General features: G+C 43.3%; 1 protein-coding gene across 4 annotated transcripts in view; it reads right to left on the bottom strand.

The window, feature by feature from the left end:
• rhobtb3 (Rho related BTB domain containing 3) overlaps positions 1-12,812 on the bottom strand; it is a 93,831-nt gene that overhangs the window by 29,747 nt on the left and 51,272 nt on the right. For all 4 annotated transcript variants that reach the window (XR_004411319.1, XR_004411318.1, XM_033017300.1 and 1 more), the window contains exon 5: positions 3,066-3,171. Coding sequence is in view for 2 of the 4 variants with exons in the window: in XM_033017300.1 (XP_032873191.1) it covers positions 3,066-3,171 (106 nt within the window). In the remaining 2 variants the exon portion in view is untranslated. The remainder of the gene's footprint in view (positions 1-3,065; positions 3,172-12,812) is intronic.

The raw sequence follows: 12,812 nt of genomic DNA, 5'->3' as shown, positions 1-12,812 counted from the left end.
GCACCTATTTTTCTATGTTTCTATGTCACCAGAGGTTGCTGTTTAGGTCTCCTAAGTGAGATAGGGGCTTAACTCTTCCTCTGGAAAGAAATAAGATTGCAGAACTGAGCAGATGTCAAGGCTAACAGAAACATAAAATGGTTACAGCGAGGATTAGGCCTGTTAAGCTTCTGCAAGCGGAACAGAGCAGCAATCCAGCAACTCACACACTACTCCTCGCTTCCACCACAACCCTGCAAATGATTTCCTCTCATATACTTCTCCAGCTCCCTTTTGAGGGTCTAATTAAATTTGTCTTGACCTTTACTCCAGCAGCATGTTCCAGAACCTAACCAATCAGTGTGAAAATAAGTGTTAATTTTAGTTCATTGTCCTTCACCCTCATTCAATGACCCCTATCTCGTGATCCCTCTGTCAATGGGATCAGTTTCTCTCTGTCTATTTTCTCTATGCTCACTGTGGTTTTAATTACCTAGTAGATCTTTGTGCAACCTCTAAAGGACATCACAGAAGCCTCTGCAGTCTATCAACATAATTAAAGTCCTTCCTATCTGGAATTATATTGCTGTATCTTTTCTGCAAACTTTCCAAACCCATCACATCGCTCTTCAGTGGATTCAGTACCCCAGTTGTGGCTGAACTAGTGATTTATCGTCTATCAAGGATCATCATGACTTCTCTGCTATTGTACTCTATGTCTCTGTTTATAAAGCACACATCTGTATGTTTTTCTAACCACTTTATTAATCTGTTTTCAATAAACCCATCACCTATACTTTTAGAATTAGTTCTGGTTTCTATTGCCTCTTCTCATTCTTCTTACAAAAATATAACATTGCATTTCTCAGTATTAAATTTTAGCTGCAATCTATGCACCCATTCACTCATCCTGCATCTATCTCCTTAAAATCTATTCTCACAGCTCACTGTGCCTCTGACTCATGTGCAATCAGTAAATTTGAAACCAGTCCCTTGCCTATCCAAGTCGTTGATAAATATATCAAGAAAAACAGTGGTCCTCACCCCAACCCCTGGAGTGCTGTTCTGTACACTTCCAGTCTGTTAAACAATTATTTACTCCTACACTCTGATTTATGTAATTCTGCCTGTTTTTCCGCCATGTTGCTACAGGTCTTTTTAGTTTTCAGGATGCCTGTTCTGTGGCATCGTATGTAGTATCTTTTCAGAAGCCCCTATATTTCACATCAACCATATTTCCCTCGTTGGCCTGTTCAGATAATTGGGGAAAAACCCTCTAAACAGTTAGTTATGCATGATTTGCCTTTAACACATCCATGCTGGCTTTCCCTCATTATCCCCACATCCAGGTGATTGCTATTTATGTCCCTGGGATTCCTGTTTCTAGAACTTTCCCCACTTCCGAGGTTGACATGTTGGGTTTATCCCTCCATCCTGTTTTGAACAAGAATGTAACTTTTGCAGTTTTCCAGTTCTCAGACCCATCTTCGAATCTATCAAAGTTTGGATGATCAGGGTCTCTTCCATTTTAAGTGCAGTAAGACTTTATAGTGTATCCTCTATTTCTAGCTCAACCAGAAATGTTAATTACACCTTCTTTTGTTGAGACCCGAGGTGAAGATTGACATATAAGGCATATATTGTACTTAAGTGACGCTCTCTGCTGTCAGGTGTAAGTTTTGTCGTTGATGAGCCCCACCCTTTGTCCTACAATCCTTTTGCTGCTCATACGCCAAAAGAATAGTTTGAGATCCCTTATATCTTTTTGCTGCTATCCCTTTTTCATGCTCTCTATTTGCCTAATTTTCTTTTCAATTATCTCCTTAACTTTTTTTAATCACCCTGGCCCTCACATTAATAACTGGGCATCTGTAAATTGCTCTCTATTTATTCTTCCATTTTACTTTGTCTTTTTGGTAATCCATGGAGATCTGGCTTGCTTTAATTTCCCTACCTTACTCCCTTGTGTGAATGAAACCAGACTGCATCTGAAATCTCATCTCTTTAAGGCCATTAGTTGGTTGGTCACCATTTTACCGACCCCATTTTGAATCTAATTAACCTGGGATTTGATGATTTTTGCCTTAGGCTGCTCTATGTCCTTCTGGGAAAAGTAAACATAATATTATACGGTTTCGCTATTCAAAACATTATATCATGTTCCTCTTTTTCTGGATGTTGCCACTTGTATTTACCCCACTTGGCCCACATCAATTTCTGTTCCTTCGGTTATGACTATACCAAACTATTTCATAGAAACATAGAACATAGAAAATAGGTGCAGGAGTAGGCAATTCGGACCTTCGAGCCTGTTCAATATGATCATGGCTGATCATCCAACTCAGTATCCTGTACCTGCCTTCTCTCCATACCCCCTGATCCCTTTTGCCACAAGGGCCACATCTAACTCCCTCTTAAATACAGCAAATGAACTGGCATCAACTACTTTCTGTGGCAGAGAATTCCACAGATTTCAGGATAGTTCTTTCTACATAACACTTTACATAACATTCCTACTGTCAACTTAAAATTAAGTTATCATGAACAAAAAATGTTATTCCTCTTTATGCAATAATACTGATGCAACATAAAACTATTGTCAGAAAATATTTTTCTGGAAAGCATCCTCCCTAACCCCCACCCCTCACTTGATTTATTTTGGTGTTTCAGGGAAGAGCTTCATTAAAAAATGAAATATTATATTAACCTCTTACCTGATGTGCTAATAAATTAGGGGCAGCTTTGTACTCTGCATCTTAACTAACTAAGAATTAGATCATGAGAGCCTTACATATTTTACCAGGACTGAAGGAGAGTTTCACCTTACCAGGATGGATCAGATTTACAGCCAGCTTCTAGAAATAGATAGTGCTCTGACTCGCTTTGATGCTTGTTCTCATGATTGACCACTAGGTTAAGGTATCATTCAGTAGAATTATAAAATAACATTACTGATGGGATCTTTGATGATATTTTTAAAAATAGTTTGCTGATATTTGTTGAAATCAATGGAATAATTTGGCAGATTTGCATATTCCCATTACATAAGCCATGTAAAGGCATTAGCCCTCATTACATTCTCTTACCTGGCTCCTTAAGTCTAGGTGGTGGAATTAGTTGGGGTCTGCTACTCCTTTTCTTTTTCTTCTCAGAGGACTTCTGCTTTAAACATTGGATGATGAAGTATTCCAACTGAAAAAATTGTGCATAACATTTGCGCAAGAATCAGAATCACACAGATCCAGATAGCTGGAGAATTAAGTGAAAAACAATTTGTATGAACCATAATCCAGTTCTTTCCAATTCTATGAGAACTACATTAATTATATAATTATAAATTCAACTACTTGTTTCCCAAATTCTTACCGACTGCAGCTTAACAGGACCATAAACACATTAACACACAGATAAAATGTAATAATCAAAAAGACAATTGAAAACCATAATACCAGGTAACCATTGTAGTGCACAGAGCAAAGTCCGTAGTACAATGAAAGACACAGTCCTCAGAAGATCATAGTTGCTGAGGTAAGTGTTGTGTGTTATTTAAGAACCTGATGGTCGTTGCAAAGAAGCTGTTCTTGAGACTTGTGGTCATGGCTTTCAATCTCCTTAAACTTCTAGTGAATTAGAAGCATTGATGAGTTTCCAGCTTCGGGTTTCTAGGGGTCAAAAAAATCTCTGATGACCTCTCTTGGACCCACAATACCTCAACACTGGTCAAGAAGGCTCACCAGCGTCTCTTCTTCCTGAGGAGACTAAAGAAGGTCCATCTGTCTCCTCAGATCCTGGTGAACTTCTACCGCTGCACCATCGAGAGCATCCTTACCAACTGTATCACAGTATGGTATGGCAACTGCTCTGTCTCCGACCGGAAAGCACTGCAGAGGGTGGTGAAAATTGCCCAACGCATCACCGGTTCCTCGCTCCCCTCCATTGAGTCTGTCCAGAGCAAGCGTTGTCTGCGAAGGGCGCTCAGCATCTTCAAGGACTGCTCTCACCCCAACCACAGACTGTTTACCCTCCTCCCATCCGGGAGGCGCTACAGGTCTCTCCGTTGCCGGACCAGCAGGTCCAGGAACAGTTTCTTCCCTGCGGCTGTCACACCCTATATCTTAGTGATTGCCAGTCACCCCCCCCCCGGACACTCCCTCCCCCAGAAAAATTGCACTAATGTATGTACATATATATATTCTGCTGTTCATTATTCTATGTTCGCTCTTCTGGGGGAGATGCTAACTGCATTTTGTTGTCTCTGTACTGTACACTGCACAATGACAATAAAGATTGAATCTGAATCTGAACCTGAATCTTTCTTCGTGATTGTTCCAGGACAGATCTTCAGAGATATCGCGACATGCACACCCTGGAACTTGAAGCTGTTGACTCTCTCCACTGCCGTCCCGTCCCGTCGATGAAGACAGGTTCATGGATCACAGGCTTTTGCCTCCTTAAGTTGACAATCAGGTCCTTGGTCTTGCTAAAGTCGAGCGCACATTTGTTGCTCCGGCACCAATCAGATTTTCAATCTCGCTCCTGCACTCTGATTCATTGTTACCCGTTATTCGTCCAACAACGGTGGTATCATCAGCAAATGTAAAGATGGCGTTGGAGCTGTGTCTGGCTACACAGTCATGGGTGTAGAGAGGCTGAGGAAGGAGACTGAGCACACTCCCTTGAGGTGTTCCATCGTTGATGCTTATTGTGGAGGAGGTTACGTCATTCATAATTGACCACCCTTCCTACCTGTGAGGCCACTTTCATGACACCTACACTTCTAGATTCTTCTGCTCTACAACACTCCCCAGGGCACTGCCATTCACTGCCCTGTTTCGACTTCCGAAAATGCAACATCCTGCACGATTGCATTAAACTCCATCAGCCACTCCTCAGCCCACTTGCCCTGCTGATCAAGATCCTGCTGCAATTTTTGATAACCATCTTCACAATCTACGATGCCACCCACGTTTGTGTTATCTGCAGTGCTAAAGATACGGCTGAAGACTATGCAACCATGTTGAGCAGGAGGTGCTGAGTGTATGATCCATCTTGCATTTTTCCTCATGAACTGGTATATTCTAGCTAAATACATTTGCATTTTATCAGTTTATTTATTCATGTGTGTATATGTTTATATTGTGGTATATGGACACATTGATCTGTTTTGTAGTAAATGCCTACTATATTCTGTTGTGCTGAAGCAAAGCAAGAATTTCATTGGCCTATCAGGGACACATGACAATAAACTCACTTGAACTGCAAAATTTCTTATCACTGACATCCTGAGATTCATCATTGGTCAGAAATTCAAGTAGACCGAACACAAATATTGTAACTACAGAGACAGTTGAAATGTGGAGTATCTTGCAGTGAGAGATTAATTGCATGACACCTGAAAATCCATTCCACTATTTATATGGCACAGCTCAGAAGCATAATGATCAAATCCTCTTCCTGCCTGGTTGGGTGAAAGTCCAACAAATCCAACAAGCCTCAGTGTCTTCCAAACAAACCCATTCTTTTGATAGGTGTCCCATCCAGAATCGTAACCATGTATTGCTTCTACCGCCATGGCAGCAAAGCATGCTATCTGCTTAATGCCTTGCTTTTGCTCACCAATTCTACTCTGTCAACGCCTTCCAAATCTGGGAGTTTTACCACAAAGGTCAAAGGGAGCAAGTGCCTGAGATCACCACCATCCACGGATCTCCCTCTTCGGGTTGGACTTTATCTTGACTTTCAAATACATCACAACTCTTTCACAGTGGCTAGGTCTAAATCCTAAAAATCACTGCCCTGAGCCATTCACAAAAACATAGAATAGCACAGCACCGGCCCGTTGGCTCACAATGCGAGGAACAGAAGGACTGCAGCCAGGTCATGATAATTCTTCACTATTACTTTCTGAAGGGCTAATACAGACAGGCGAGAAATGCTAGCAGTGACCACAGCCTGATGGAAATAATTTAAAAACATGGTTTCCATAATTTGTAATTCCTATAAGGCTCATTCCTTTAAAACATGTTATAACCAGCCATTTACATTTTTCTCCACAATAAATGTACTTGTGGAATTCCTTCAAAAGCTGGCAATTTAACAACCCTTTAAATGCTTAGCATTTTAGGCCATGCAGCAGCATACCCACCAACCACTGAGCAATGCAGAAATCATGTGGGGATGTGCTTCAATAAGAAAAATTACAAGTACATTGCAGTGAATTGTTCTCTCTGTTCTGTAGACACACAACACGTCTTTGTTATAGAATAGAAATCCAACATGATGGATATAGCAGCTGTATGCGCACACGTGGGTGTTTTATTCAATTTAATATCCCATGATGAGTTTTATCTCAAACCTTGCAATAATGTTTTCCATGTGTTAGTACCATGGATTATGAACTATTTCTTTCTTGGACAAAGCCAAAGAGATTCCTTGCATTCTTTGCTATAAAATTCCTTTCTAAGTTTGTGTCCAGATTCATGTCATCAAATTTATTTTTGCAGGACTGCCAGGCAGTGGGGTTTCATAGTGAATGGGAGTTCAAGAGGTGAATGGTCAATGGGGGTGAGGGGGGGGGAAATAAATTAATTTACAATTCAAATGTTAACATATGACCGACAGTGAAACAAGAATAAAGTTGAAATGCGGAAAAAATGTAATGCCGCCAATATGCCATGTTAGAGACAGTCTGGGCTGGAAGAATGGAATGATTCAGCTAAGGTCTACTCCTTCAGATAGATTGGATCGTTTAAGCTGTTCCCACTTGTGGAAAGAAAGAGACCAAGAGGTCGCACGTGTAAAATGTAGGGGTATGACATGAGGAAAAACTTTTGTATGTGAGTATGTGTTTCAAAACTGAAATCTGCTACTTGTGGATGTGATGGAAGCAGCTTCCGTGGTGTAAATGGAATAAATATATGGTGAGGAAATATTTGCAAGACAATGGAGAAGAGGCCAGGCAGGTGGAACCAGTGAGTTGCTCAGGGAGAGAGCAGATGCGGGCACAACTGGCCAAATGGCCCATTCTGAATTGTAACCAGTCTATGATTCTATGCTTTTGCATGCATTTTGCTTTCGACTTGAAATACAAATCCTAGCCATGTTCAAACGATCCCCAATATAGCAGGCAAACGGCCAATTGTGCTTTTCCAAAACACTATCACTCACATCCTAAAGGGCCTGTTCCACTTGGGCGGCCTAATCTGCGAGTTCAGAAGATTGTCCTCGACCTTCAAGCTCGAGAGCACTCGCCTGGACAGCCTCGAGCTGAATCGACCGACCGCGTTGAAACTGCCAGCTGGATCGACCGAACCTCAAGCTGCATCTACTGACCACACACACACACACGCACACGCACGCGCACACACACACACACACACACACGCACGCACGCACGCACGCACGCACGCACGCACGCGCACACGCGCGCACACGCACACGCACACGCGCACGCACGCACACGCGCACACACGCACGCGCGCACACGCACACACACACTCACACACACACACACACACACACACACACACACACACACACACACACACACACACACACACACACACACCACAAAGGTGGGGCCAGGAACAGCGGAGGAGCGCTGTCTGCGTGATGAAGAGGCAGGTAAACGGCTGCCACAGAATACCGTAAGTCCTTTAGAGAGCGCGGGGGGGGGGGGGGGATAGAGGAAGGAGAGAGATGGGAGACAGAAGGAGGCGAGAAGGGGGGGGGGAAGGGGGGTGGGAGAAGGGGGGGAGGAGAAGGGGGGGGGGAGAAGGGGGGGGGAGAAAGGGGGGGGAGGAAGAAGGGGGGGGAAAGGGGGGAGACACTTTTAAGAAGTTTAATAAAGTTTAGTGGGCATTTTACCAACTGGTAGGTCTTCCTAGATCGTGAAACTCCAATGAGCCAATCAAAATGGCCGGTCAGCGAAGGAGATGGCCTAAGGCTGCCCTCGACTGCCTGTAAGTAAATAGCGACCCCACTCCACTGCACTACGAGTGAGAAAGATCTATGCCGACCAAATATTTACTCGTGGGAAATTTGAAGGAACCTCCCTCGAGCATGAAGGAGAATTTCAGCCACCTCATATGACCTCCTAGGACCTCGTGTCGACCAAAGATCCTGTAGCGAGCAAGATAGTGCTCTCGACGAAAAAGACGTAGTACGGTCATGGGCAGATTGATGGGTAATTTTCGGCCCGATTCCGCACCAAAGATCACATAGCAAAGCAAAGATACTAGTGCGGAGATGGAAGCCGGTCACGGAAACATCCTCGTAAAAATAAAAGTTCTATGGTAAAAATCTTCTCCTCATTTTCAGCATTGTAATTTATTAACACAAACTGTTCCCCCGCAACGTTGATTACACTGCGGGTCGCGTCGGGTCGGGTTACTGAAATGGATGAAAAAAAGGCCCACTTTCCGCTCCGTTGCATACTACACGTCAGCCCATTGCATTTAGCAGGAGTGGTCTATCTTGCTCCGCTATAGGATCTTTGGTGTCGACCATGCTGCGAGTTTGAGTCCAGGGCAAACTGTCCTAAACACGCAGCTTAGATCGCCCACGTGGGACAGCCCCTTTTACTATCTGTCTTGTGTTGTACATTTGTCATTTAAGGATAAAGGGGAAATCCTTTAGGACCGAGATGAGAAAAACATTTTTCACACAGAGAGTGGTGAGTCTCTGGAACTCTCTGCCACAGAAGGTAGTTGAGGCCAGGTCATTGGCTATATTTAAGAGGGAGTTAGATGTGGCCCTTGTGGCTAAAGGGATCAGGGGGTATGGAGAGAAGGCAGGTACAGAATACTGAGTTGGATGATCAGCCATATTGAATGGCGGTGCTGGCTCGAAGGGCCGAATGGCCTACTCCTGCACCTATTTTCTATGTTTCTATGTTCTAGGCAAGAATAATATGCTGGAAAATGTCTTTGCAGAGCAGAACCAGCATTCAATAAGACCTGGGTTGATCTTTTACCTCAGCGCCACTTTCCGATCTCCCATATCCTTAAATTTCTCTGATGTCCAAATATTTAGACATTTCAGCTTGAATATTTTTAATAACTGCACTTAAGCAGTCCTCTTGTGCAGAAAATTCAACAGGGTCTCACCAGGACCATGTATAATTCATGTATTATATTGTTAGTCTTTCACTTGCCATGTCTAAATAGATTGTGATCAATTGGGGTGCACTAATCCTTGCACCACTCTACTAATCACTACTTCCTAATCCAAAAATGAACAACAAATCTCTTCTTTCCTCTCCAAGCACACTTCAGAAGCAGCAACCTTTTAGATACACAGAAAATACGTGCAGGAGTAGGCCATTCGGCCCTTCGTGCCAGCACCGCCATTCAATGTGATCATGGCTGATCATCCACAATCAGTACCCCGTTCCTGCCTTCTCCCAATATCCTTTGATTCCGCTAACCCTGAGAGCACTATCTAACTCTGTTTTGAATGCATCCAGTGAATCGGCCTCCACTGCCTTCTGATGCAGAGAATTCCATAAATTCACAACTCTCTGGGTAAAAAGGTTTTTCCTCATTTCAGTTCTAAATGGCCAAACCCTTATTCGTAAACTGTGGCCCCTGGTTCTGGACTCCCCCAACATCGGGAACATGTTTCCTGCATCAAGCCTGTCCAATCTCTTAATAATTTTATAGGTTTCTGTAAGATTTATCAGCCTTCAGTCCCATCAGTCTACCCAACACCATTTCCTGACTAATGTGAATTTCCTTCAGTTCATCCGTCACCCTAGATAGAAACATAGAAACATAGAAAATAGGTGCAGGAGGAGGCCATTCGAGCCAGCACCGCCATTCATTGTGATCAAGGTTGATCGTCCCCAATCAATAACCCGTGCCTGCCTTCTCCCCATATCCCTTGATTCCTCTAGCCCCTAGAGCTCTATCTAGATCCTCTGTCCCCTAGTACATCTGGGAGATTGTTTGTGTCTTCCTTAGTGAAGATAGAGCCAAAGTACCTGTTCAACTCGTCTGCCATTTCCTTGCTCCCCATAATAAATTCACCTGTTTCTGTCTTCAAGGGACGTACATTTGTATTAACTAATCTTTTCCTCTTCACATACCTAAAGAAGCTTTCACTATCCTCCTTTATATTCTTGGCTAGCTTACCTTCGTACTTCATCGTTTCTCCCCGTATTGCCTTTTTAGTTACCTGCTGTTGTTCTTTAAAAGTTTCCCAATCCTCTGTCTTCCTGCTCATCTTTGCTATGTGATACGTCTTCTCTTTTAGTTTTATATACTGTCCTTGACTTCCCTTGTCAGCCACGGTCTCCTTTTACTCCCGTTAGAATCTTTCTTCCTCTTTGGAATGAAATGATCCTGCATCTTCTGGATTATTCCCAGAAATTCCTGCCATTGTTGTTCCACCATCATCCCAGCTAGGGTCCCTTAACAGTTAATTTTGGCCAGCTCCTCCCTCATGCCTCCAAAGTCCCCTATGTTCAACTGCAATACTGACACTTCTGATTTTACCTTCTCCCTCCTTAAAACCTATCATATTATGGTCACTACCTCATAATGGTTCCTTTACCTTGAGTTCCATTATCAAATTCAGTTCATTACACAACACTAAATCCAGAATTGTCTTCTCCCTGGTAGGCTCACGTACAAGCGGCTCCAAGAATCCATCTTGGAGGCATTCTACAAACTCCCTTTCTTGGGGTCCAGTATCACCTTCTAGCCTCCACCCTTCTTTACCCAACCCGACTAATCAACCTCTGCTCACCTGTATTGCTCTTGAGCCACCCCTCCCCCACCTCTCTATACTGCCTACTTGCCAAAACTCGTTCAGTCTTGAAGAGGAACATAGAAACATAGAAACATAGAAAATAGGTGCAGGAGTAGGCCATTCGGCCCTTCGAGCCTGCACCGCCATTCAATATGATCATGGCTGATCATCCAACTCAGTATCCTGTACCTGCCTTCTCACCATACCCCCTGATCCATTTAGCCACAAGGGCCACATCTAACTCCCTCTTAAATATAGCCAATGAACTGGCCTCAACTACCTTCTGTGGCAGAAAATTACAGAGATTCACCACTCTCTTTGTGAAAAATGTTTTTCTCATCTCGGTCCTAAAAGATTTCCCCCTTATCCTTAAACTGTGACCCCTTGTTCTGGACTTCCCCAACATCGGGAACAATCTTCCTGCATCTAGCCTGTCCAACCCCTTAAGAATTTTGTACGTTTCTTTAAGATCCCCCCTTAATCTTCTAAATTCTAGCGAGTACAAGCCGAGTCTATCCAGTCTTTCTTCATATGAAAATCCTGACATCCCAGGAATCAGTCAGGTGAACCTTCTCTGTACTCCCTCTACGGCAAGAATGTCTTTCTCCCCATAACCTCAACATGAAACATCCACTGCCCATTTCCCTCCACAGACCGAGTTCCCCAGCAGCTCCTCTTTACTTGCTATACATTCCTATATCTGGAGTCTCATGTGCCTGCAACTTTCTTCTCACGATCTTCTGCCTGTTAACTAATTGTCAATCTATGCCAGTACATTAGTTCCAATCCCATGTACGGTGTTTAATAATCTCACGTGACACCTTATCATAGTCCATATGAAAGTCCAAATATTGTACACACATTGGCGTTTCCTTATCTATTTTGATAAATTAGGCTTGGATGTGGAGAGGGTGTTTCCACTAGTGGGACAGTCTCGGACTAGAGGTCATAGTCTCAGAATTATAAGACGTTCTTTTAGGAAGGAGATGAAGAATTTCTTTAGTCAGAGGGTGGTGAATCTGTGGAATATTTGTCACAGAAGGCTGTGGAGGCCAAGTCAGTGGATATATTTAAGGCAGATATAGATAGATTCTCGATTAGTACAGGTGTCAGAGGTTATGGGGAGAAAGCAAGAGAATGGGATTAGGATAGAGAGATAGATCAACCATGATTGAATGTCGGAGTAGACTTGATGGGCCGAAGGGCCTAATTCTACTATCGCTTCTGATCTTATGATTTTGTTCATTTCAACCTCGAAAACTGTCAACAGGCCTGGCAAAAATGATCAAGAAGGAACTGCAGATGCTGGAAGATCGAAGGTACACAAAAATGCTGGAGAAACTCAGCGGGTGCAGCAGCATCTATGGAGCGAAGGAAATAGGCGACGTTTCGGGACCGAAACGTCGCCTATTTACTTCGCTCCATAGATGCTGCTGCACCCGCTGAGTTTCTCCAGCATTTTTGTGTACCTCCTGTCAAAAATGACTTCCCTTTCATAAATTTTCCTTTATTCAATCCAATGCCCTGTTACTAATAGATTCTAGCATTTTCCTACTACTGATATCAAGCTAACTAGTCTGTGTTCCCTGCTTTTTCTCTCCTTCCTTTCCCTACTTTTTTTTTCACCTCTTTTCTTAAATAGTGGGGTTGCAATCCGTGGACACAATTGTCGAATCAATGAAACAGAAGCAAACTGCGGGAGCAACTCAGTGAGCCAAGCGGCACTGAGAAGGCAAATAAATAATCTGTGAAGGGAAAAGCTTTGGAGCAACACCCTTCATCTGGATTGAAAGGGAAGAGGGGAAGCAGAGGGGCCTAGGAGTGCAGGTACATAATTCCTTGAAAGTGGTGTCACAGGTAGATAGCGTGGTCAAGATGGCTTTCATCACATTGGCCTTCATCAGTATTGAGTATTGAGTATAGAGGTTGGGTGATGTTGCAGTTATATAAGATGTTGGTGAGGCCACATTTAGAGTATTGTGTTCATGTTATAGGAAAGATGTTGTCAAGCTGGAAAGGGTGCAGAGAAAACTTACGAGGATGGTGCCAGGACTCGAGAGCCCAAGCGATAGGGAGAGGCT

This window comes from Amblyraja radiata, chromosome 3, assembly GCF_010909765.2.
Source record: "Amblyraja radiata isolate CabotCenter1 chromosome 3, sAmbRad1.1.pri, whole genome shotgun sequence".
NCBI classification, from domain to species: Eukaryota; Metazoa; Chordata; class Chondrichthyes; order Rajiformes; family Rajidae; genus Amblyraja; species Amblyraja radiata.
The sequence above is the reverse complement of the archived record's forward strand: the minus strand, read 5'-3'. Positions and strand labels throughout refer to the sequence as shown.